The 26,990-nt window shown below is 43.6% G+C and overlaps 2 protein-coding genes across 7 annotated transcripts in view; both read right to left on the bottom strand.

The window, feature by feature from the left end:
• The window catches only part of PIP4K2C (phosphatidylinositol-5-phosphate 4-kinase type 2 gamma), a 46,839-nt gene extending 31,475 nt beyond the window's left edge, over positions 1–15,364 (bottom strand). The window contains exons 1-2 of one of the 2 annotated variants that reach the window (XM_020778471.3): positions 15,133–15,364; positions 1,252–1,349 (exon numbers count right to left, since the gene is read on the bottom strand). In XM_020778471.3, coding sequence (XP_020634130.2) covers positions 1,252–1,349; positions 15,133–15,348 — 314 coding nt within the window. In that variant the 5' untranslated portion in view covers positions 15,349–15,364. Of the gene's footprint in view, positions 1–1,251; positions 1,350–3,314; positions 3,334–15,132 lie in introns of those variants that run through there. The other variant, XM_078384689.1, reaches the window with a different exon arrangement.
• A 3,549-nt stretch (positions 15,365–18,913) lies between these two features.
• KIF5A (kinesin family member 5A) overlaps positions 18,914–26,990 on the bottom strand; it is a 65,312-nt gene continuing 57,235 nt past the window's right edge. For 4 of the 5 annotated variants that reach the window (XM_078384688.1, XM_072991177.2, XM_072991178.2 and 1 more), the window contains 5 exons: positions 25,418–25,571; positions 24,124–24,203; positions 23,246–23,273; positions 22,997–23,122; positions 19,430–20,984 (listed from right to left, as the gene is read on the bottom strand). In XM_078384688.1, coding sequence (XP_078240814.1) covers positions 23,044–23,122; positions 23,246–23,273; positions 24,124–24,203; positions 25,418–25,571 — 341 coding nt within the window. In that variant the 3' untranslated portion in view covers positions 19,430–20,984; positions 22,997–23,043. Of the gene's footprint in view, positions 18,982–19,429; positions 20,985–22,996; positions 23,123–23,245; positions 23,274–24,123; positions 24,204–25,417; positions 25,572–26,990 lie in introns of those variants that run through there. The other variant, XM_078384687.1, reaches the window with a different exon arrangement.

Raw genomic sequence — 26,990 nt, forward strand, 5'->3', positions numbered from 1 at the left:
AGACTGGAGTATGCCAAAACTTCTGTGACAAAACCACAATCGTTCTGGGAGAACGTACTGTGGAGAGATGAGACAAAAGTAGACCTTTTTGGTCAAGGACATCATGACAGGGTTTACAGAAAAAGAAATGAGGCATTCAAAGAAAAGAATACAGTCCCTACAGTCAAACACGGTGGAGGTTCAAAGATGTTTTGGGGTTGCTTTGCTGCTTCTGGCACTGGATGCCTTTACTGTGTGAATGGTATCATGAAATCTGATGATTACCAAAGAATGTTGGGGCGTAATGTAGTGGCCAGTGTCAGAAAGCTGCGTCTCCACCAAAGGTCATGGGACTTTCAGCAGGACAATGACCCAGAACACACTTCAAAAAGCACTCAGAAATGATTACAAACAAAGCGCTGGAGAGTTCTGAAAGGGCCAGCAATGAATCCAGACCTGAATCCCATAAAACACCTGTGGAGAGATCTTGAAACAGCAGTTGGGAGAAGGCATCCTTCAAATTGAAGGCCCTGGAGCAGTTTGCAAAAAAAGAGTGGTCCAAAATTCCAGTAGAGATGTGTAAGAAACTCATTCATGGTTACAGGAAGCGATTGATTTCAGTCATTTTTTTCCAAAGAGGGTGTTACCAAATATTAAGTTAAGGGTGCCAATAATTTTGGGCAGTGCATTTTTGGGTTTCTGTGTGGAATTGTATCTGATTTGACTTCTCTGTTCTTTTGTGTTGTTCCAACACAAACCAAAGAAATTAACACGTGAGTACCAAAACATTTGCAACTGCAAAACTTTTCTGAGAGAAGGGTTGCATTTTCTGACAGAATTGCAAGGGTGCCAATATTTTTGGCCATGGCTGTATAGCGACCCTAACAGGGTTTTCAAGGTAAGTGAGAAATTTAAGGAATGGTTTTACCCATTTTACTCCCCCAGTGAGTTTCCATGGCAGAACGGGGATTTGAAACCCTGTTCTCCAGAGTTCTAGTCCATCACTCTATCCACAACACCACACTGGGAATCCAAAGTATATGCATTAGGAGATGTTCTGTCCATGTGGCCCATTCAGGCATACACATTGCATGACCAAACATGCCAGCTCTAGTCCTCAGCATCTCCCATTAATACTTCTCAAGCCAAAAGGAACAAAGTGAAGTGTGCCTGAGATACCAGGGGGTGGGGGGCGGGGGGCAGGAGGGGAATCAGGACAACATTTCAGCTAAGAAAACCAGACATCTTGTTATGACATGTTCTTACCCTCACCTGTTGAAGAGATGATTATTCACTTTTATTTTGGAATTTGCTTTGAAGTCATCAGGAAGTAACATCACTGGCTGGGGAACTTGGCTCAGCTCACTGATCTGTGTCGAAAAACAAAAGGTAAGGAGTTGACTGTCCATCATGGCGCCACCAGTCAATTCCACCATCATAATCTGACCCCCCAAGAGCCCCAGCCCTGTAGTCCAGACAAGGATTTAGGATGCATGTCTATGGAGTAGTCCAGAACTTCAGCCGAGAGAGGGGACAATAGATAAAGATATGCCACATTTTCTCCAAGCTGAGACTTGAGCTAGGCAGGACATTATGAGAAGCAATATCCGACTCCTGTCCTCTGAAGATGCCGGCCACAGAGACTGGCGAAATGTTAGGAAGAACAACCTTCAGAACACGGCCAAAGAGCCCGAAAAATCTACAGCCATCGGATCCCGGCCGTGAAAGCCTTCAAGAATACATAGAAGAAATATCCTTAGGTACTTTGGACTATGTCAGCAGGGAAGTGGGACAGAAATAACAACAAATAATATCATCCTCTAACAGATCCCCACTCTCAGTTTCAAAGCCATTTCAGAGCACTTTATGAAAATGCATCCACAAATCCTTACTGGAAAAGGCCTCCAAAAAGCTTGATTCATTGCCAAAATTAATACATAGCCAAGTACGGCAGTTCAGACAGGATTAGTCCCTGAAAGGTTACGTTAGAGGCACACAGCAAGCACTCACAGAAAAGACAGCGGGCTTCAAACGTAGACAACCAATGTGGAAGAAGCCACAGCTTTAACAGTTCTGAGGGGGGAAAAGTTACTTTCATTCAGACCAGCCATGCATCAGGCCCTCAAATATTTTAGTTCATAAAGGGGACTCCCCTCAGATGTACCAGCTAAAAATGGCAGGCAGACTGGGACAGACAAGGAGAAGGACTTCACAAAGAGAGACTCCAGAATTTGACAGAAGATAGCTAGTAAAGGATGGGTTGGTTGAAGAGAGATGGCACAGGGCAGGGAAGACATATAGAAAACTGGGACAACTGATGAGAGGAAACATCACTCCCATCCCCCCAATGCTAGAACACTGGGTTAGACTGCATTCACTTCCCACTAAAATCAATGATCAGAACAAACTAAATCTTTCTCTTGACATCTAACTTTGTACCTGTAGGGAACGAACAACCGGCTGTCAGGGATAGTATTTCTTCACACAACAAATAACTGACTGATGGCATTCCTTGCCACAGAACATTGTGAGGGACATCAGCATAGGTGGAAGCTAGACCTGTCAATGACTACTAGGCACAATAGCTAAGAATGAGAACACAATGCAGTTAGGGAAAATATATCTCTATATTGTGGGTCAAGTCCACAATAACTGCATGCCTAAGGGGAAAGAGAAGATTCCTATACAGTACTTCAGTTTAACCTTTCTTCAGAATTGGCCATGGAAAATCCTCAAAAAGGAACACATCACACTCCTTTTCTAACCCATATTGCTATTAATGATAATTTTAAAAAGGAACCTACATGTGGGTTATTATTGCTACCTCATAAAGTACACATAGCACACTTGTAACATAATCTCTGGCACTTGGTAGTTGTTTACCAGGTGGGATCCATGTTTCCTTTTCTTCCCAAGCAATGTTTATCAAGTAGGAAGAGTATGACATATAATAAATGGCTTCATGGAGGAACAATACAACCAAGCTTGGGAACATCTCTCAGACAAATTACACAGTGAGACAAGGACACCCATCCAAAATCACTTCTCTACTTTTTATCTCTTAAATCCTTTTGGTCAATCAGACTTGGGGTGTTCAGAAGGCAGACTGGCCCTCAAAGTTATAAGAAGCACACTAAGAAATGCAAATTCTGGACTTGAACAACCCAGAATTGTAAGCCAGACAAGTTTAATACTGCAGTTTATGGATTTACGCCATTCATTCATGCAAGTGTAAATTGCTAGTTGGATTTTAGGCATTACTTGCATAATTTCAAGCGTATTTTTGCAAACCTCACAGCTAGAAACTTGCCTTTAAAAGATGAAAGTATATTCACCCTTTGGCTTTTCAGAAAGCTGAACTCTATACTCAGGATCACATTCTGTAGGTTTCTCTGTACCAAAAAATTAAAAATAAAACAATTTTTTAAAAACCCAAACAAACAAAAACCAGAGCACATGCACCAGCCAGCTCATCAGCAAGGCTAGATGTAATTTATATTCTATCCTAAGCATGTTGGTGCAGGGAGAGTGGTAGATATTTTACAGTGGTACCTCGCTAGACAACGACCTCGCAAAATGACGAATCCACATGACGAGGTTTTGCGATCGCTATAGTGATTCGCAAAACAGCGATTTCAATGGACATTTTCGCTGGACGATGATTTGGTCCGTGCTTCACGGACCGTTTTTTCGCAAAACGACGATTTTTACAGCTGATCAGTGGCTTCGAAAAATGGCTGCCCTATGGGTGATCTTCGCAAAACGACGATTTTTCGGGTTGAAACGATGGGTTTCAATGCATTCCAATGGGGAAATGGCTTTTGCAAGACAATGATTTCACTAAACAGCGATTTCAATGGGATGGATTATCGTCATCATGCGGGGCACCACTATATATCCATTAATGCTGAATATGGCATGACTTTATGCCAGCCTCCTTCAAGCTGGTGCCCTCAAGATGTGTTGATCTACGACTTCCACAATTCCTGGCCAGCACAGCTATCCCCAACAAGGACCATGCTTGTTGGGGATAGTGGAAGCTATAGTCCAATACACATGGAGGGTCACTTTGAGATAGCAGGTTGTCTTATGTTCTTATTTGCAAACACAATGCATTGCTCTATTCTCTTCCAACCAGGTCTAGCCTTCTGTTATTTCTGGCAGGGATGTTGGCAAATCCTCGGGTCCAAGTCCAGAGTCTGAGTCTTGGTACCAAATCCCAAGTCAAAGTCTTTAGTTCCAAGTCCCAAGTAAAAATGAGCTTTTTCTCTAGAAAAAAAAGGGAGGGAGGAGTGGGTTCTGAGTCATAAGTCAAGTCCAAGTCATTGGGGGAAAAAACCAAGCCAAGTCCCCTATATAACTTAAGTCTGACTTGACAGTGAGTCTTGAGACTTGAGTCCCCATCCCTGCCTTCTGGATCAGAAGATTTTGTGGCCATGTACAGTTGCCATGAAATTTCCTAATCCAGATAGCACAGGGCGACAGACCTACTTAACTTCAAACCACAACGCCACATGATGTACCTGAAAGCCATTTTCTGAGAAGAAAAGCTACTCGAGCTCGTGTCAACCAACCAGAGGACCAGGAGCAATTAGTAGCTTTTACACAGATGCCTTGAAAAGATCACTATTACTGACTGAGTCTAAAAGGATGGCCCATCTATAACACCTCCTTTGGAGTGAAAAAAAAATCCGCAAGATCTGTTCCATTGCAGAGAGAACAGCTCACAAAAGCTAAACTGCCAAGTAGATAATTTGCACAGAGTTTAGGCTGAAAGCCTGTCGGGCTAGGACTCTAATGATCACAAGCTTTCAGAGGCAGGATTTTTGGTGTGGCAGACACAGAAACTGACTATAAAGAAACAGAGTACATTCTTAGGTACTATTATAATAAACTCAAACTTTCCATTTACATGCTTGCAAACATCTCAAAGATTTGCCTCCCACTGTCAAGTAACAGTCTGACATAAAAAAATCAGGCAATTTACTTACTGCTAATCACAATTGCATGTTATGCTGTTAGGTTACAAGGAAAGGGAAGAGCAATTACATGCAGCTAAAAACAAAAACAGGTCTAATTGCTGGAGCGGGGTGGGTGGTGGTAGTAATACAGTGGTGCCCCGCATAGCGAGGTTAATCTGTTCCGGATTAACCCTCGCTATGCGGAATCGTCGCTAAACGGGTAGGGGAAACTTATTGAAACGCATTAAACTTAGTTTAATGTGTTCCAATACCTTGCTTACTTACCCGTTCAGCGAGGATTCCCCTTGCCGGCAGCCATTTTCGCGCCCTCGCTAAGCGAGGGCAGGGCGCGAAAACGGCTGCCGGCAACCATTTCTGGGCTTCCGGCGGCCATTTTGGAACCGCCGATCAGCTGTTCGGCGGCTCCAAAATGGCCGCCGCAATACCCGATCTTCGCAATGCGGGTTTTCCCCATTGCGAAGATCGGGTATGTTTCCGTATAGCGATCCCGAAAAAGGGATCGCTATACGGAAACATCGCTATACGGTGCACTCGCTAAGTGAGGCACCACTGTATCTTGTTTCCCTTGAACTTGGTTTAATATCCTGAAAAGTAGAGACAAATACTATTTCCTTTTTCGTAACATGCTTTCAGGTATGGGGAAGAAGCAGGCTGAACAGGAGACAATGTTCTAAAAGAAACAAAGCAGCCTTCCACAAGCTGGTAGGATTCATTTTCAACCTAGTCTCCAGGTTGACAGGAAGTATTAGTACAATACCACTGGCGAGCACCAGCTTGATGGTTGGAATACAGAGTCAGATTTAGATTCATATTTTGTACAGCCAATTAGCTCATTAATTACTTTGTATCAGTACTGTAGTTTGACCAACCTAACTGTACAGAGCTGGCTAGATAGCTTAATGAATTAGGTCTGGAATTTAATTCCTCACTGTGAGCCTCGGAAGAGCCAATCTATGTAGACTTGGGCAAGCTGAACAGTCCCAGAGAGCCCCTAGAAGAAAGGAATCAAACAAATTCTTAGTACTCTATACTTAGAAAACCCTGGACAGGGTTGTTGTAAGTTAGAATTGATTTGATGGCATGCAATTATTATTACTTTATAGAAGCACACTCAATTCTATGAATAATGCACACAGAAAGAGGAGCAGCACAGAATACAGTGGTGCCCCGCATAGTGACGATAATCCGTTCCGAAAAAATCGGCGCTATGTGGATTCGTCGCTATGCGGGGGGGAAAGCCCATAAGAACACATTAAAACACATTTAATGCATTCTTATGGGCACAAAACTCATCGCTATGCAGAAATCCTCCATGTGGCCGCCATTTTCGCTGCCCAGTAAGCGAGGAATCCGGGCAGAAGCACAGCGGGCAGCCATTTTCTTTACCCGGTGGCCATTTTGGAACCGCCGATCAGCTGTTAAAAAAACATCCCAATGCGAAAATCGGTAAGCGAAATGCTTATCGATCACCGCAATGCGATGTTTTACCATTAAAAACATTGCAATGTGATCGCATTAGCGATTGCAAAAACGTCACTATGCGGATTCGTCGTTAAACGGTGCGCTTGTTAAGCGAGGCATCACTGTAGATTGATTACATCTATGCATAATTTTGTACTGTTCTTAATATACAATTTCCTTGATCAAGAGCCAAGTTCCTTTAGCACACAAATGCACATACAAAGTGGACTCTGCCATTATAAGAGAGCTGCCTTTCAGAGCAAGATAGGGCTCCTTTAGCGGCACCTGTTGGTCCTTGAGAGTAGCTGCCTTCCTACTAGATGGCCATTTTGGCTCTTCCTCACACTCAATGATCTACTTCATCCCACTGATGTCAAAATTTGGCCAGATTGTGGCAGGTAATCCAAGCAAGATAAAGTGGTATCCCCAGCAAGAGCCTTGGAGAAGGGTCCAGTTGGCCTGCATCTTCCACCTTCAGCTATGCTGGTGGGAGCTGAAGTGAACTGTACTCCCAACATCTAGTAAGCCACACATTCGCCACCCCATGTTTTAACCAGATTTAAGGACTCTACATCCTGCATGTCATGTACTGTTGTAAGCTGAGGAAGGATAAGAGACAGAGAAAGGTTTGGCTATAACAAGAGGTACTTTTACCAGCTTAAGCAATGAGAATCTCACCAGGATTGCTGTGCTTGTGCTAGCCTAGAACGTGCCCCATTTTCCAAATCCTATTTGGAAGAAAAATGCATTCAGTAGCTGTAGAGGTACTTCAACGATTGGAATGAAACTACTGAAGAAAAGTCCTCAGAAGTGCACAAGGGAACCCCACCAGACCTAGGGCTTCAACCCCAAGGAGAATGAAGCCACCTGGAAGAAGCCTGGAATAGGAAAATCTGAGAAATGCTACACACAGTTCAGTGAGGATCTACAACATCTGGTTCAGCCTTGACAATGACACTATCAGAGCCATATGGAAAGAGGGATGTACAAACCAATCGATAAGCCAATCCATATCAGTTTTGCATGTATTCAGTCATAACTTCATTCTGAATCATTCTGCTACTTTAAAAAAACCAAATAAGAATGTGCACAAAATTTCTTAGACAAGTGTTCCCACTGTATGCATTATTGCATGTATCTTTACCTTATATCTGCAATGTTCTATGCATCTAATCCAAAAATAGTCATTTTTTGTAAGCAATTTGAGCCAAGAATTACATAACAAGATTTAGAGAAGCGAGGAATCCAAATGATCTCCCCTGACCTGAATATTTTTCTAGGGAGGTAGAATAAATGAAATGCTCAATCATCCGCGTGGCACATACAGGCTTGTAACTGCCGCTGGCCTTGGCCTCAGAAGATGTAGCAACATACGGGGCCTCAGAAGATGTGGCAACATACAGCTCACTGTGGGAGCCATCTTGAGTCTTGTGGCTGGCTGTGCTGCTGCTGGCTGGGATTATTAAGAAACAGAGAAAAAGAGAGGAAGACACACACCAAGACAAATTGCAGCACATAAAGCAGTCATTGCACAAGTGATCAGAGGCCTGGCAGCCCGATCAGGGTATATTCCCCGACCAACTAGGAAGACGGAGCAAAGAGGAGCTGACTCAGGTTGCGTGTTAAATTACTTATGCCAGGATGTGGATAGCTTGTGAACGCGTGCCCCCCCCCCGAAATGTTGCTAGACTACAGTTTCCATCAGCCCTACACATCCCCGCACAGCTCAGCCAACGGTAAGAGCTGATTGGACGTCTAGTCCCACAGGGGCTACAAGTTGCTCACTACTTACGTTCCTATTAGCCTCACACTGGCCCAGCCATTCTGACTCCAGCTGGCAAAGTGGCTAAGAACCAAGGGAGAAAGCATTTGCAGATTATCAGAAGAGGACCACGTATTTGCAACCAAAGCGATGAGCTTTAATAAGCAAGATATTTTTCTGATTTGTTCTCACTTTTAGTAGGATCTACAATCACACAGCCGCAGATATATTGCTTCCTGCTGGGAGCAAAGAAATCTCTGAATTGCAGCACAGAGACATTAGAAAGAGGACAGAATGGAACATCTCAGACTTTATCCTAGATAATCCAGTCTAGAATGAAAGAGGAAGAACACAAACTTTTGCGACCGGCAGAGCTGACCCATGGTATTCTGCTGTCTGGAGTGAATAACAAGATGGTGTTCCCTCCCGTTTTATGTCCAAAAGCCAACTGGATGAGTAGCTGCTGAACCTTTCTACAACACTGCTCCTGAAGGCAACAAGCTAGCTGATGGTCCACAAAGCAGGCTGCTGAGGGACTCAGCTCTTTCCTCTGACACCTCGCTATCATCTTCAGGCATCTGTCACCTGAGGTAACCACTTCAGCCTGCTTAATGGTAGGGTTAGGCCTGACAGCTAAAAATCCCTGTCCACTTCCTGTTTCTTTGTGGCTTTCTTCATTAATGTATCGACATTGGTAGCTTCTATGTGTGCTCCATTTTGCTAGGACAAAAGCATCTCTAGGTCTGTTCTTCCAGGAGCCCCTTCTTTCCTGAAATGTGACAAACTCCAACAAAATACCCCTCACAGTTTGGGAATGGAGGTGACAAATAGATGCCAAGGCAATGCTAAAGAACCAAAACCAGCTAATCGGAGGAGTCTGGTCCAGTTTTCTCTATCTAAAGCAGAGTTGGGGAATGTGCAACTTTCCAGATTGTCTTGGACTAGAAACCTCAACAGCCTACATCACAGACTCTCTTGGATCAGGCTGATGGGACCTGCAATGCAATAACATCTGGAGGCTCACTTCTTTCCTCTAAAGGAAAGTTTAAAAATGGCCAAATGAGCCAACCTCGCTTGCAAGTCAGGAAGCTAGGGCTAAATGAAAACCATCTATGTAAAAATAACTGCAAATAGCATTAATAGCCATATAGAAGAACGCAACGCACATAGGGTTAAGAAGTCAGAGCTAGACATTATAATGATCCTAGATACCTAGAATGGATGTATTGCCCCAAAGTTTCCATCCAGACCAGATGGAAGAATCCAAGACATATAATGCAGTTTTAGTTTCACCATCTCAATTTGATCCAGTTGCTTCAGAGAAACGAGTCATGGTGTATATTATTTTTAGGCACTAAGGCAAACTTAGCCATCACACTGGGGAAATGCTGAAGTGCAAAACGGAAGGAAGCAACTGGCTTTTTGTACCTTCCGAGAAGATCCCTGTAGGGATAAGGACAGCTTGCAATGCAGAAGGGCATGCGTACCAGATGCCTGCTGCATTTTGGGAGCTTAATAATTTTGGTGCTGTGCCACGAAGCTCACATGCTCCCTGCCTTAGCTGAGGGTCCTAAAACTGCTGGAAATCAGAAAAAATGGGTCAACCAAGCTTAGACAGGGCAAAGGAGGGGATGCAGCCTGTGTGCTTAAGACCTGCGTGCACGTCTCACAGACAAAAGCACTTACAATTTGACAAAAACATATGTTGTGCCTCCAGGTGTTGGTTTATTTTGCCTCCATTGGGAGGCCTGGAAAGCAACCTCCTTTCAGAGCACAAATGAGGCCAGGCTCATTTTCACAAAGAACACAGCAGGATGTGCCAGGGGGACTGCAGCTTCTGCTCAGACACTTTAACCCTCAATTAGCACACTCTTCCTTTCTCTTCACATTTCTGCTACATGTAGTCACCTCTATTCCTTTGAGCCGAGGTAAGGGATCTTTGACCCAGCAGACATTTCAGATTTCAATTCCTAGAAGCCAGCGAAGCCAACAAGAATGGATCATGGGAATCATTATCCAGCAAGATTGAGAAGGCCACATAGGTTCCTATTCCTGCATTGATCCAATGGAAAACAGTCCCTTGGTGAGCAATATCAAGATGAGGGAAAGTGATGGTACACCCAGAGAACAATTTGCTTGGTAATTCTATCACAAACATAACTGAGGAATCAAAAGCTAGGAAAAAGGTGTAGGCAAGCTGATGTCCTTCAAAAGTTTTGCACCAGCATTTGCCTTATCGCTGTCCACCAGCTACACAGGGAGTTGTATGCAAAATATCTGGAAAGCAACAAATTCTTCCCTCGAGGCCTAGATAAAGTCTATACCTGAAGCTCTTAATGCAATTTCCAGTGTCTGATGATAAGCAAACCCCACCTTTCTCCCCCTTAGAGATACGGTAGAGTAATATTTGACTAGAGGGCACGAGGACATTTAAATTGTCTTGGATTATTTCTGTAATGCAGATCCAAGGGGATTCAAATGCAAGTTCATAGGAGTCTTCCAGAAGAAATTTCAGCAAAAGAAAAGATAGTACCTTTACACAAACCAGCTATAGGATCTCTCCCAATTGGGGCAAAACAGTGCTTGCGAAAAAGGGGTATGAAAATAATGGTGCTGAAGAACAAGGCATCATCTACTATCCTGCATCTGAGATCACATGAGGTCATCTGGGAAGTATACCTGTAACATCGATATACTAGTCAGAGTGATGAAGAAAAGAAAATGAAAAATCATGAAGTGCAGACCCCCATGTCTCTTCTCAGAAACAAGCCTCACTGTATTTAGTGAGATTTCCTATCAAGCAGGTGAACACAGGACTGCAGCTGAAAGCATTTTTGCTATGACAGTCAGCCTAGAAAAACCAAAGTTTACCAGAAGCAGGAATTTTAGGAAGCCCCCATTAGAGTCCAACTGGTCAATCATCAGCATCAGACCATCAAAGATTTGTAGCATGAACACCATTTCTATAACAGGATTAGAAACAGATGGACTTCATGAGGGACCATCCACTCATGCATCCGCCGGCCTTCTAAGCACTCCCAGAGCGCCGCTCTCTTCCTGCTCGGCATCCTCCCTCCCATTGCCAGGAGTGACTCGCCAAGCAGGGCTCCGGGAGTGACTGGAAGGAAGAATGAGGCTGCTGGCAGATGTGTGAGTGGATGGTCCAGCCCCAGGAAGGTGGACCCTCATTACAAGTCCAGCTGTGTTGGGGTTTTCATATACAAATACCCCCATCTCTAAAAAGGATTATTGTAAGTTTTTATACATCTTCTAAATCAGAAGTAGGGAACTTTTGACCCTCTAGACGGAGTCTAGATCAGTGATTCCCAACCTTGAGTCCCCAGGTGTTCTTGGACTACAGCTCCCAGAAATCCTGGCCAGCACAGCTTGTGATGAAGCCTTCTGGGAGTTTTAGATCAAGAATGCCTGGAGATCCAAAGCTGGGAACCACTGCTTCAGATGTTTCGAACTTCAGTTTCCAGGACCCCATAGAACAAGTCAAGGGTAGAACTGAGATGGCAAAACTTCAAAACATCTGGAGAGCCAAAGAGTCCACAACCCTGCTCTAGAGTCTTATCCCAAACACTCAAGGCTACGGAATGAAGAAAAATGGCAGATAAAGGCAAATCAACAATCCTCCAGAATCAAGTCCCATAGTATGTTGCATCAGATCAACAGCAAAACTAGAAGAACAGACAAGACTGACGGAGAGCAAAAGATATCCTAAGATAGGAAATACCCTGTTTCCCTGAAAATAAGACAGGGTCTTATATTAATTTTTGCTCCAAAAACGCATTAGGGCTTATTTTCAGGGGATGTTTTATTTTTGTTATGTACAACCACCTACATTTATTCAAATGCAGTCATGTCATCTTCTGGTTACTGTACAATGATGGAGGGCAGGGTTTCACTTAGCTGGGGCTTATTTTGGGGGTATATTATGAGCATCCTGAAAAATCATACTAGGGCTTTTTTTCAGGTTAGGTCTTATTTTCGGGGAAACAAGGTAAGCTACTGTGTAGTGATTGCTACCTAACCAATGACATTTTCTCTGTTCTTGCCCCCTACTCCCATAAAGTAGGACAGCAGATACATTTTCGTTTATTTATGTGGTGTACAACACTAATAAAATATATAATGTAAAACAATATACGACTCTGAAATACAATATTTACATTGTTTATGAAATAGAGTAGACTGCTCAGGAAAGAGCTGTATAATGGTTGGAACACATCAAGCACATATAGCATCAACAAACGGCCTCTCCAAGTGAGCTGAAGAATCAAATTAGGAACAAGGCAGTCTCTTAGGCAATCAGAACCCAACTTATTTAAGGCTTTATAATCTAGCAACACCTGAAATCTAACTGTTAATAAACAGGCACCCATTGTGACTCCTTCAGCAGAAGTGTTATATGTCAACGGTACATCACCCCAATTGGAATCTTAGCCCAAGTACTCTATCTACACCAGATGTAGAATGCTCACCCTAAGGGCAGTGAAGTTACCTAGACAAACCGCAGAAGCCTCTGTGCTGCAAGGTCAGAAGACCAGCAGTCGTAAGATCGAATCCACGCAACAGAGTGAGCTCCCGTCACTTGTCCCAGCTCCTGCCAACCTAGCTGTTCGAAAGAATGTAAAAATGTGCATAGATAAATAAATACCACTTCGGTGGGAAGGTAACAGCGTTCCGTGTCTAAGTCGCGCTGGCCATGTGCCTACAGAAACTGTCTTCAGACAAACGCTGGCTCTATCGCTTGGAAACAGGGATGAGCACCGCACCCTAGAGTCAGACACGACGTCAAGAGGAACCTTTACCTTTACCTAGCCCATTTAAGAACAGCCACAAATGGAATAGTAGCCAAATCACTGAACCCAGCTGGGTCTCCAATTACAAAAAAAAAAAAAAAAAAAAAAAAAAAAAAAAAAAAAAAAAATAGGAGTATCCCCAAACTGTGTATCCTTCAGTGGAAGTGCAATTTCACCAAGAACAATTAGCAAAAGGCCATATGGTCATGGAAACAATACAAATGCAGGAGCAGGTGATACCTTTAATCGAACATTAAGAATGCAAATTAAAGAAGCAAAAAACCCCAAACAAATAGCAAACTTTCAATGACAAATCAACTTCCCCAAGGCTGTGCATCAGGTTTTTCTGGGTAGTTCCAAACTTATGTGCTGTTATTTCTGTCCCAAGTTCACGTGGCTGATGGTGTTGAGGCCAGGTTCGCTTCTTAGATGGAAATAACTGCAGCATGCATGTTGATTTCAAAGTCCTCCACAGGCAGCAGCTTGGAATTTATGGCCCATCTCTTAAAACAGAGGGCAGTCAGAGGCCATCTGCTCCCCCCTTCTTCCTTTCTGAAACTAAAAGTGTTTCTTTTTAGTTGGGAGAAGGGCCCGCTGACAGGGAACAAGTAATCAACCTATCTCCCAGGCAAGGGAACTTGTTCCAGGTGAAGTTGCACTTCCACTAAAGGATCAAATACACAGCTTGGGGATACTCCTATATTCATTTTTGTCACTGGGGATCCAGCTGGGTTCAGTAATTTGGTTACTGTTCCATTTGTGGCTCTTCTTAGATGGGCTAGCTTGGCCACAATTGTCTAGATATTGGTAACCTCACTGCCCTTAAGGCGAGCACTCTACAAACAGCTTGTGTAGAGTACTTGGGCTCCCCTTTTTCCCAGGACTCAGCATCCATGAATTGGCCCTCATCCAGCACACCACTGCATCCAGGCATTGGCCCTTAGAGTACTCTCCCATGCCTCCCTCAATAAAGATCACTCACCAAACTAACTGAGGCTGACGCAGTCTTGAATCCAGGCCTGAACCCAAACTGAAATGGGTCTAGATCAGTAGAATCGTGTAAAAACGTGTGCAATAATACCACAACATCTGTCTGAAAGACTCTCCCCACAAAAGAGCTTACATGTTACGAAATTATTAAGAAAACAAGTGACTCGTGCTACAACTGAACATAAGAATGATGAAAAATTATGAAAAATGGTAAGGACATCATTTAGATAACAATTCTGAACAAAGAACCAACAATGTTGGTCATGGAAACAAGATAACACAAGAAATTTTTCCAGCAGAAGAATGTGTTTGATACCTGATATCAATACCTGATAAAGATGGAGATCTATCCTACATGAAAGATTATTTTAGTATTTTTGTATCTTTGATTACCTCCAATCTATCATCCCTGGAGAGTCAGATGTTTGACAGGGAAGAGAACACTGATGTGAGATTAATACTGACAATTACTGAGAGCACTAACGCCAAGGTATCTTTGAGAAAGTACGTCAATTTATTCCTGTTTCACCGCACAGGCTTGATCAATGCTCCACCCCAGCCACCCCAACACTAGCCCCCACAGAATAGGAAGATAACAACCAAGGTCAGCTCAACCATCCAGAAGGGATCAATTCACCTACGTCATTACTGTCACTCATTATTAAAACTATTTCAAAAACATAATGTCTCCACTCCGGGTATCTTCAAAAGAGCTGGCAACAGAGAAAAACCCTAGAATAATATGAACGTAGAAATGGGTCAGTAAAATATAATCACTCATAAAGTTACCAGGAAATCAAATTCCAGAATCAGGGCAGGAGGAGAGAACGAGAAAAAAGGACTGGAGGGATTATGACTTCACAATGAGTCAAACAACAAGGAGAGTGACTAAAGAAAGAGAAAACGGTTGTGGGGGGTGGGGGGGGAGCGGCTGAAATGCTATTCAGGCGGGCATCAAGGAAAGAGTTCATAGCACGTCCGAGACTGAACAAGGTCGGTTCTGGGAAGAGATTCAGAATTCAGGAGGGGCTCAGCCGTTACTCCTTCCTCTCTCACACACACACCCTTGCCACCCACCGATAACTGGGATCCCTCCAGGGGGAAACCCTGCCCCGCTCCCTCCGACCCAGATTGTAACCCAGTGGGTTACCTGGTGGTTGATCCCCCAGCCCAACACGCCCAGGAGAGGGTCGGCGGAGCGGAGGATCTTCACCCGCTGCGGCACGAAATGCTTCTTCTTAGTCTTGGTGCGGGTCCCCGGCCCCACCGAGGCGGCCATGCCGGCGTCGCCGCTTGCCTCTCTTTTCTCCGAGCCTCGCTGCCGGCAACGGAAGGGACGATCAGCTGATTCTGCCCCACGTGACATCAAGGGAGAGGAAGGGGCGCGGGAGGAGGAGGAGGAGGAGGCGGTGGCTTAAGGGGAGAAGGCTAGAGCGGCCACCCGGAGATAACGTCCGACCTGAACTTCCGGTAGAGATTGGAACGCTCCCCTATGGAGACTTCGTCGTGCCTACCTGGCTGGTTACCTGCAGCTTCCGTCATGCCTCACGGTTGTTCCATTGGCTAGGGTTGACGGGAGTAGAGATGGAAAATTTCCGAAAATATCCCTTTTTTTCCCCAGAAAAAAAGTTTTTATCCCTTTTTTACTGGAAATTTTATATTTCTAAAGAGAACTTAAATGCATAAGGTCTCAGAAGTCCTTCATTAAAATCTCCGTGTTATATAGTTGAATACCATGCCATAGACCTATTATTTGTCATTATAAAATAACATATACCACACTCCATATTTTTTCAATTTTTCTGGTAACGGAAAAAACTCTGCTTTTTTAAATCAATTTTTACGTTTTTCCCCCATGTGTTCCCATCTAGATGAGAGCCGCAGTCCAACGCAGTCTAGAGAGGCACATGTTGCTCATTCATGCCCTGAGAGTGAGCAGAGTGACAGACAATCTAAGCCCATACCCTGTTTCCCCGAAAATACGCCCTAGTGTGATTTTTCAGGATGCTCGTAATATAAACCCTACCTCAAAAGTAAGCCCTAGTTAAGTGAAACCCCGCCCTCCACCATTGTGCAGCAACCAGATGACATGGCTGTATCTGAATAAAGGTAGATTGTTGTACATGACTGTAGTTCATCCCTATTATGTTAAGTAGTCATGAATATTCATGTTGCAGGCTAATGTTGCTAAGACGCGGAGCTGAGAGATATGTAATAAAGAAGCAGAGTCAGAGAGTAAGTCAGTCAGAGTCAGTGAGTCAAGAGAGAGGGAAAAGTCAGAGTCAGTGAGTCAAGAGAGAGGGTGTGGAGAGGGACGGTCAGGCAAGGGGCATAGGCCACAATGGCAAAAACTAAAACATCCCATGAAAATAAGCCCTAATGTTTTTTTTTTTTTTTTTTAGCAAAAATCAATATAAGACCCTGTCTTATTTTCGGGGAAACACGGTAGTATCTTATGAATGGAAACATACTTTTTCCCTCTGTGTGCGGGGAATACTGTACGTGGGTTTCTAGATGGTGTTGGACTATAAGTCTTGTGATTTTCGCCTTGGGAACTGCCACTTAGCAGTAACGGGGGTTTCAGTCTTGATAGCTCTGTGGTTTAGGTAGAGGTTGGGAGTTCGATACCCCACTGTGCCTCCTGCGAGTAGAGCCAGCCTGTGCTGCCTTGGGCAAGCTGCAGTCCCAGGACACCCGCAGAAGAAGGGATTGGTATACCACCTTTGAGTAATTCTTTACCAGGAAACTCCTGGGAAATGTGGCCGTAAGTCAGAATGGACTTGACAACAACTTGATGATTATGGGAAATTAGAGGGAAGAGAGATAACTGAGCAGAAACCATGTCTGAATACTCCTTACCTAGAAAACCCTGGGAAAGATCACTGTAAGTTCGAATCAACTTAACGGCACAGTTATTATTAACAAAACACACAGAGAGACACATGCTAGCTTTTGATACAAACAAGTCTTCATCAGACTGGTTGACAATACATTTTGGATAGTGCAGAAAAAACACATGAAAGTTCCAGAAGTCATGGCAGATGTCTGTGCCAGGGCTGTTTCTTAAAAATTAGTTCCAACATGTCAATTTGACTGCAGTTGACTTCAGCTGGTGGGTAGAATACATTTTAAACCTAATTCTCTGAGGAGGTTTGCCACGTTTCTGTGTAACCCTAATCTGCAGTCAAGAAGGAGCCTTGAGTTTCAAAATAAGGGGATGGGGAGAGGGGCAGGGAAGTGCTGAATACCTGGCAATCCTCTGTTTGGTGAGCTGGGAGAGAGAATCCAACCAACCAATAGCCACCAGGGTGAAATTTGAAACCTACGCTCCTGACTTGTGTTTACAGCCTGCATTTTAGAACTCAGTTTTAAGAAACAGCCCTGGCACTGATGACTGCCATGATTTCAAGAACTTTCATATGCTTTTTCTACACTATCCCCAATGCAGGCGTGCCCAGCCTGACAAAGACTTGTATGTCGAAAGCTAGCAGTGTATTTTTTAAAGTAGTCCACTAAAGGTACAGCCTACCCTTGCCATTGGATTGTGTAAGGATTAAACTCCCCCCCCCCACTTTTTTTTCTGACCAGAAGTGCTGTCTTTCTTGGAGAGTATAAAGATGTTCATCTTCCCCAATCCCTCCACCTCTACAATAGCTGCAGATCAACTTGACAAGGTGGAGGACTGAAAATTTATATCTTCATGATAGTGCATAAAAATGCAGCATGTGAACAGGGGACGAGATGTACCAATGTACTTGTAAATAATTTCCCTAGAGCAGCCTCACTGTTTTCACTGCCACAAGCAGTAAGGATGATTGTGTATTTTATCTGTTTGTGTCTCCATTCAGCGCAGAAGAAGTATTCTTTTTAATAAGATCTTGTAGGTGTCAGTTTGTTTTTCTCTCCATCTTAATTGGGTATTTGGCTAAACCACCTAAACACAATTTTTTTGTAACATGATGATCAGATTCATGTCCTTAAAACATCTGTATAACAAAAGTGAAACAAAACTACTATAGTATTTTAAAGACTAGCAGATTTATTTCCACATGAGCTTTCCTAGATTACAATCTATGAGTGATAACGCTACCTTTAAAAACATTTCTGTGAAAGCTGATACAAATATACTGGTGTACCTGAGGGAAACCCTGATGTGTCTAAGGTCTAGAACTATTCTAAAAGTGATGATGATCTAAAGATTCTGCTTTGGTTTGGATTCCTGCACTGAACAGGGGGTTGAACTTGATAGTTTTATCAAGTTTTCCAACTGAATTATTCTATGATGTGTCACTTTAAGGAATCTGCTATGTTTAGTAACAGCTATTCAACAACCCAAGCTTCATTATAGCGCTGACCATAGCTGAAAAACACTACCACCACCAGATATCTGCTTACTTAGCTGTTGAAAACACCACCTGTTTAAAAGAAGTGATGCAGGACATATACTTACCTTCTGGATAAGTTTTGGCAGCTTTTCAGTCATTCACTCCAGCACAATGTTGAGATAATATAGCAGTTTGCCTTATCTCCTACTTTATGTGTATTAATCTGTTCCAGATGCAAAAGCAGACCAGGCTGTATATATGTGTTATTTTCCTGCTGACTTGGTAATCCCTGTTAGGTATAAATATGCCATGTGAAACCGTGGCCCATGGCAGGTGTGGCAGGAGACAAGTGTATTCTGTTGCACAGTCCAACTGATATTTAGCACTGGCACTGCATATCAGCAAGGCTTTCACTGTTGCAGAACCCAAGTTTAGTCAAGGAAGGGCCACAAAGCCTTAAAGGAGATGTAACTTTTAAAAAATCTTTATTGGCCTCCTTCCACTGCATCCAACATTTGAGACATTTGATTGTGAGCAAAAAAATTTTAACAAAAAAGATTCCAAAGAAACTTATTTTTTAAAAAAAAATGTGAGACAAATCTGACGTATGGGGAATAAGATAGCCATCTCTGCTTTCAGTCAAAAGGAGGTGATTTGGAGCATACCACAACTCCCTGCAAATATTAAATATTGTATAAAAGGCTTAGTTACTAACATTTCAAGTGCATTCAGCCATTTGTAACCTTGGTGTGCAAACAGTCTACTACCAACAATGCAGTTTTCTTCCCCGAACTGTGTGGACAACGTAAGTGTTGTTAATGCAGATATTTCTCAAGTTCTGCAGACTCAGCAAAAGTTTCACATTCTTTGAGTGTCTGGCATCTTTTCTGCCTTTCATCATGTATTACAGAACTCAGAAGCTTGAACATTCCTACAGCAACCCAAGTTCCCAAAGGAAGATAGTGTGCTACATTCCATGTATCCTGTATCTTTTTTCCCGAACTCTGCAGCCACACCTAGTATTGAACTGGCATTTTTACGCACAACAGATCATTGTTCTTATTCCCCTTGCCATTTATATTGTACATTTTTAATTGACTCAATAACAAACAGAGCACCAAGTTGTTATTTTTTAAACATATTTGTTCATTTATTTTTTTTTAAATAAACTTTTGAATATTTTGACATGCAACATTTGGCGTGATCCGAACAGACAGGGCTAAAGTGTCAGGGTGTATCAGCGGCTTCAGTGAGACAGCCACACAGGGTTACTGCTGCTAAAAAGTTTGACAGCAAACTCCCCCATTCCTGAAAACAAGGGCTGCCATTTCCCCTCTCCCGCAACCCTGTCTGCTCTGTGTGACTTGGAAGGAGTGACATTAATTGAAGATGTGCAGTGGATTCACTGTTCCCCTTAGAGATAGACATAGAAACACAGACTAAAGGCCAGTGACCCAGCTATCAAGAGATGCAAAAGAAGGAACAAACAAGAATGTGTTGATAGCAGCCTCTTTTTGTCACATTTCAGACAACTATGGCCTTCCAATTTTGTTTTTCGCCTACAGCTCCCATCAATCCATTCAGTCCCAAGGACTTATGGGAACTGTAGTTTTAGAACTCCTGGAGGGCCACAGTTCCTCAGACCTACACTAGCTGGCCCTCCTGAATGTGCAGCAGTTGCAATTGGCTGGGACACCTGACTTAGAGAACTGACAACCAAAATCCCCATCCTACTTTAAACCTACCCAAACAGTCCCGTGTCCTTTATGCAAAGAAAGGGAGCACCTAGGTTACTCATACTTTGTTGGCTGCCTACTCTTCTCTTACACATCTCATACTTTTCTGGATCATCTCTGACCATCAGCTTCACAAAGAACAGGCAGCATCCCTCTTGCTATTTTACAGATGGAGAGGGTGGTGGAGAGTGAGTACTCCCAGGTTCAAAAACACGCAAACAAGAAATCACCGCTTTCTGCAGAACAGCTATTTTCTCGCCATTTTTCAAGTGTCACAGTGACCCTATCTTTCTAAGTAGATTCAGAGAAAGTGGCAAATTCTGTGTCCAAATATTGTCAAGGCTCAAGCAGAAGGTAAAGCTTGTAGCTCATGTTTTACACCTTTCAAGGAAGATTTTAGAGTGATGAGAAATGAGTGTTGGAATTTCCAAGCTCCCTCCCCTCCCCCTACCCCCAATTCCTTCAGCAGATGGGCAAGCAATTTCAGGCTACCTCCACTAGCAGCCTGGAGAAGCTCACCTCTGACAGAGCCTGGCCAACACAAGGAGTTCTGCTATGGGCCAGCTAGAGCTAATACAATACAAAGGAATGCCTTCTGTCTCTTCCCTTGGACGAGAGTCTGTTCCCATAAGAGGATGCATCTACATCTCGGTTCTTCAGTGGCAACCAGTCCCTTAAGGCAACTGAGGCAGAAAAACAGGAGAGCAGGGGAACTTACCCCCTGGACTAAGGAGCACGAAGGGCCCCGAGGAAATAAGTGAGTATACTATTGTCTAGTGAAAGTGAGTAGGACAGAGAAACAGTGAGAGAGTGAAGCAGCAGCTGGATAAATATACAGGACACAGAGAGAGCAGGACACATAAACAGGGCCCATTTGTAGCAGAGGCCATGGAAAGCCGGGCTGCGGCATGCAGTGTTGAGGCTTCCATCCCAATTAGAAACTAAGAGAAAAAGAGAAAAGAAGAGGGAGGGGAGAAGAACAGGTAGGAATGGTCTCAGGAAAGCAGACTCCTATCCCAACAGGTTTCTCAAGATGGTTAAAAAGATCTACTGTTAGCTCCGACTGCAAGCCCACTTAGTCCACAGCTGTGAAACCATTGGTCTTCCAGGTGTTCTCCCATTAATTCCACCCATCAGGGCCAGGGGTAAAAAAAGAAAAGAAAGGAGTATCTGATCCAAAACATTCTGAGATTTACTTTCTGCCCACCCTGCCTCCAGTGTGCTTCTGACACTACAATAATTTAAATTACTGGCCCAAATAGTATTTGGTTACTACTTCCATGGGTAGGCTCACCCACACTCAGAGGAGAACACCCAGCCTGTCCTTGCTCCATTATTGTTGCTTTCTACACATGGCATGGGAAGCGACTGCAATGAAGACCTTCCTCCTTCACATGTGAGCAAGAATCCCAAGAACTGGGAGTTCTTCCTTGCATGTAAGGTCTATACACTTTGACGGCAGACATGTTGCTTTTCACATGGAGAAAGTGACAACAGAAGGGAGAAGAGCTAGGATCTCTCTAAGAACGGGGCATGTATCCAACAGTACAGTATTTCTAATGGTATCACGATTCCCTCCACACCCTGGGCAACATCCTAAAGAGCAATCCGAATGTCCCCAGTGTCATGCCAGCTGTGTTGTCACTTCCTGGAGAAGGGGATGGGATTCTAAGGCTGATGAGGAATTCTCACGTCTTTGTAATACAGGGAGAGATATACATGTTTGTGAGGCATTTGTAAAGAGATGCCTTAGTAGCTCAATGATGGGTTGGAGAAGACAAGTGGTTAACGTTCTTCCCAAATGTTGATGAGAACTACAAGCATTCTGTGCTTTTAACAGAATATCCAGAGAACTCAATCAGTTTTGCTCCCTGTATAAATTGATCGTTCTGCATATATTTCATCTGCTTCACCTCCTTTTACTTTTCATTGAGGAGAGCGAGCGAGCAAAAAGCTCTGCAGAGCACTGAGACTGGCAACCTGAATCCTAGAAATTCTGTTGAACACTTCAGACTAGGAAGGAGCGCAAGAAAAGCCCTGATGGGTTAGATCAAAAGCCTATCTGTGTACTGTACTGCCAAGAGTTTCTGCAGTGGCCAATCATATGCCCCAAAGGGAAGCCCAGAGGTGGTGCTTGGGGGCAGTAGCCCACATCCCCTGTTGCTCCCCAGCAACTACTTATTCAGTGGGATACTGCCACCCCCCCCCAGAAGTTCTATCCTATCCATCATGGCTAACAGTGACTGATATAGCTTCACCCTACTGAATCCTTTCCTATACATCTCATGAGCTCCTCCAGGAAAGAATATTGCTTTTATATCCAATTTTTAGTGAAAACTGAGATTGCCAGGATGCTAGATTCTTGAACCAGTACCAAACTCTCTCTTTCAGGTAAGAGGCAGGGATTAGCGATGGGAATTTTGTATGTTTTGATCAACAACACCCAGAGGTCTGTTGGCATTGTCCCAGCTAGCTTACTGGGGTGTTTAGCCCCCTCCCAAAAAGCCCTCTCAGGTGTCTTATATGATTTAACCCAGTGCATAAATAAGGGGGGACCCTCAATTTCTGAGTTCCAAGGCAGAAGAACTGGCTGGACAGCACTAAGCTCTGTGAGGATTTTTTTTCCCCATTTATGCACCAGCTATAAGTTATATCAAACACCTGATAGGGCTTTTTGTTGGGGGAAATAAAGCCCCCAGAATTCTAATGGAGGCAATTCCAACAGATTTCTGGTGCTGTTGTTCAAATATATATTTGCCATTGAATACATACATTCTTTTTTGTGATTCTGTCCATATCTGACAGGAGTCTGTTCCTTGAAATATGCTCAGTTAAAAACAGTTAATATAAGGGTATCTGGTGAGTTTGGAGAGAAAGACAGAGGGAGCTGAAAGACTGCTAATGTCCTAACAAAGATGGTTAGTTGACGTGGAGAGCAGAGGAAGGGTTGTACCTGATGGTGTATTGAGGCCCCCTGGGTAGCTGGTGGCGTTGTTGCTATTAGCTGGCTGCCGTCTCCTGATGAAGAGGGAAGAGTGTGGCTTGTTCATCTGCTTCAACACTGCAGGGCATGTCACTTCTACAGGAGAAGAAAAGTTATGTCCTTTCTAAGGATCCAACCACTCTGAACGGCCAAGGAAACATATTTTATTCAGTAAACAGAGCATCTCTCTCTATAGAGCCCTTTTCTGTGGCTTCTCACCTGTTATCGTTGATATCTGTGGCATTTCCTGTATATCAGCCCAGGTGAACATGGAAAGATCAAAACAGCAGCATTAGGGTTCAGATAAGTATTAATCTCGGTCAGATAAAACTTGCCCCCCCTATGCAAAGTTCAGCCCTTGCTATATAAAGTTAAGACACCCATGAAAACAGACATGCACCCTACCAGCACACTCCACACAGTCTGGGTACTGCCAAAGAGCAAGGGCGTGCAGCCCTCCAGATATTCATGGATTACAACTCCCATCATTACCGACCACCAACTATGCTGACTGAAGGCCTCAGGGAGTTAGCAGCCAGGAGGGTCACAAGTTCCCACCTCCTGCAGCATCATCTTACTCTAAAACAATTTCAAACAGGTGGACCTTCCCTTAGCCAGTTTCCCTGCTTAGGCTTTGGCTTCCATCTCTCCCACCACTGGCTTTATTTTGAAGAGCAGGCCTGCCTCTCACTGCAAGTCTCTAAACTAGGAGGAAATCCAGGGGCGTGTGGAAGAGGAGAGATTCAGAATAGAGATGGGCAGGAACCATTGGTTTGATATGGTTTGTTTCCCAGCTGAACAGCTGATCTGTGGTTCAGCACCCTGCCCCCTCCAGCAGGCACCCATTCAGCAGCAGTGCCCCCACGTTGCTTCCTCTAGGCACTGCTGCTGAATGGGTGCAGGAGGGGCAGGGTGCAAAACCATGGATCAGCTGTTTGGCTGAGAAATGAACCACAGCGAATTGCTGAACCAGCGGTTCATGCCCATCTCTAGTTCTTAATAATACATCCCATGCTTGTTCTAAACTAAAGAAAAGGCCCTTTTTAATGTGTTATCTGGCTGAACGTATAACCCTGCCATCCCCCAGCTTGCCTTACCATTATCCACACTGAGCTTCTGATAGGACAGTGGGGCACTGGAGGAGCTGCTTCCGCTGCTAGAAGAGGCATTAGTGAAGCTGGGTAAGTGGAAACAAAAAGGTGAAACATGAGGGAGGAATGCTGGCTTAGCGGAATGTTGGCTTATTTTGAAAGCTGAATAATGGCTTATGTAGCACTGTTCCTTGCATAATTATGTTGTAAACTGCCCAGAGTGAGTTTCCATGGCTGAGCAGGGATTCAAACCCATGCCTCCTGAGTCCTAGTCCATCATTCTTATCTGCTACACCACACTGGGTATCTCATACAAATGCATTATTTTTACACATTTTTGCAGAGACATGTGCAAAAATAATGAATTTGTATGCCCAAGAAGTGTGTTATTATAAGATTCATGTGGAGGGTGGGGTCATGGGGTGCATCTTCTCATAAAATTATGAGAATGGGTGATGCCAATCATTATACCACCATAAACAAATCCCACCTGATTTCAAAAGCAAGCTGGGTCAAGCTACGTAACAAAATTCTGTTTAAAATTCTGGAAAGTCACTGCCAGTCAGTGTTGACAATTACCAAGCGAGATGGGCTACTGGTCAAAATCAGTATAAAGCAGTTTCCAACATCCTACAAGATGTTCCATTTCCGAATCGGCCAGAATAGCACGCGACTCTCCTTCCTCATTTTTTTGTCTCTGTCTGAAGCGATTATAGCAGCCATATTTCTGCATTTCAACATTTGACACCATGCTCTGTTCTCTGGTGCATTTGAGCATGTCGCGATCACCTGAGAAACTGTGTGTTTCTCGAGATCAAAAGTGAATATACCTTAAGAAAACATGTTTACAAGGAAGGTTGAGCCATCAGCTTTTGAAATATATATTATGGTAGCCTCTTAGCCAACTGAAAAACCTCCAGATAAACTAGTATGAATACTTCCACGCATGGTAATAGGAAGTGGGCCCTACACTTTCTCACTCATAAAAGGTGTTCGAAATTCCCAACTCTGGATGCACCAAAGTTTTTGGCTCTTGGCCTAATCTTAGTAGGCAACCACTACTAGGGAGCCAGAGTTTCTGGTCTGGCCAGTGTGGGAAATGAAGAATCTGGGTTAGAATTTTGTATCCTGTTAGGAAAGGAGTGATATACCAGGGGTTCTTGTTTGTAGGGGCGGGGGGAGTCCTTCAGACCCTATGCTTCCCTACCCATTTATCCTCAGAAAGTGGCTAGGAAAGTCCCAACAAGATGGCCCTAATGAAGTCAAAGAGAAGAGTTTTTGGCTCATGAAGGCTACTCACTAGCTGTCAGGCACCGTGCTGCCACAATTTTGCAGGTAGACATTCTGATAGTTCTGGAAGAGGCTGTTGGTGTAGCTGATGCAGTCAGAGTTGCGGACACCGTAGGGGTTGGTGGGAGAAGAGGCTGGGTAGTGTCCTGGCCGCACTGGCTTGGCTATGAAAGGACACATTTGACATGAGTCATAGAATATATCAATTCATTTGTTTGTTTGGAACATATTATGAGTCCACTGATCCCAGGGATGGGGAAGCCATTAGCCCTCCAGATATTCTAGACTTTAGCTTCCAGAAACTCCAACCAGCCTAAGCCAAGAGAAAAGGATTCTGGGAGGCATAGTCCAAAACATCTGGCACACCAAAAGTGGCCCAAGACATCAGGAAACTTCACACATCTATGAGTCATGAGGAGAAGTAATATGGTTTACAGAAAACCGGTGATGGTACTTTGGACTTAATGATAACCAATGATTTTGTATATATGAATAGACTTATTGTGTCTGATTGTGGCCAAAATTCTATTGGCATAACATGCCAAGGATAGTCATGGTCAATTGAAGAGATGCTGGGACCCATCTGAGTCACATGCCTGGTGATGCACAGTTGCACAACCAAAATGTACCCTGGCACCATGTCAATAAGCAGCAGCAAATTATGCAGACTTCACACAGACACCAATAGGATTCTGGCCCATATGTAATTATTTTCATAGGTGCCTACTGGTATGTTTTTACAAAGGTGGATTATGGCTTAACATAATTACAGTATTAGTGATTTATCTGTGAAGACTGTCAGTCATCCAGGTGAGGTTAGCTGGAAGTTGAGCCATGGCAACAGGACTTCTTTCTTGTTAGGTTGAAATGTTTCACTTACTCATCCAAGCTGCTTCTTGAATAGGCTCAACCCTATTCTGATCAGAGGGAAGTGAAACCAACCTGGAGGACATATCAGAGATCTCCTACCAACTCTCCTCAGAAGCTACTTGGACGAGTAGCGAAACATTTCAACCTAATAAGGAAGAAAGCCAGTTGTCATGACTCACCTTCCAAATTATACTTGTAGTGATTATGTGAACTAGCTTTATATAGGTGTTTCCTTCAAATTTCACTCTCCCCTTCGAATTACCTAGTGTACTTTTTATGCTGCATTTGCGTGATCTTCAAACAGAGCTTACACTTTCATGGGGCCAAATTCAGCACATTATACTGTACAAACCCTCAGTTATATGCACATAAAAATACTTTCAAATGTATGTGAATAAGACAGAACAGATATCTTAGCATATTTATACAACATGGAGAAGGAGAGAATTAACTCAAGCTCCTATCCTACTTTTACTTATTAGGGCAAAGAAGGGGACCTTTGACCTTCTAGAATTTGTGGGGGCAGGCTACACTTCCCATAATCCCTTTCTCATACTAGCTGTAGCTTCTGGGAGCAGCAGTCTAAAACGTCTGAAATGCCACAGGTTCCTTCCCACGTTCTTAGTAAGTTAAGTCCTGTTGAATGAGGCTTACTTCCCAGTCAACATGCACAGGACTTCCAAGGGAGTCTCTGTGATCCTTGCTGTTCCCAC

The sequence above is a fragment of the Pogona vitticeps genome, chromosome 2 (assembly GCF_051106095.1).
Source record: "Pogona vitticeps strain Pit_001003342236 chromosome 2, PviZW2.1, whole genome shotgun sequence".
NCBI lineage: Eukaryota > Metazoa > Chordata > Lepidosauria > Squamata > Agamidae > Pogona > Pogona vitticeps.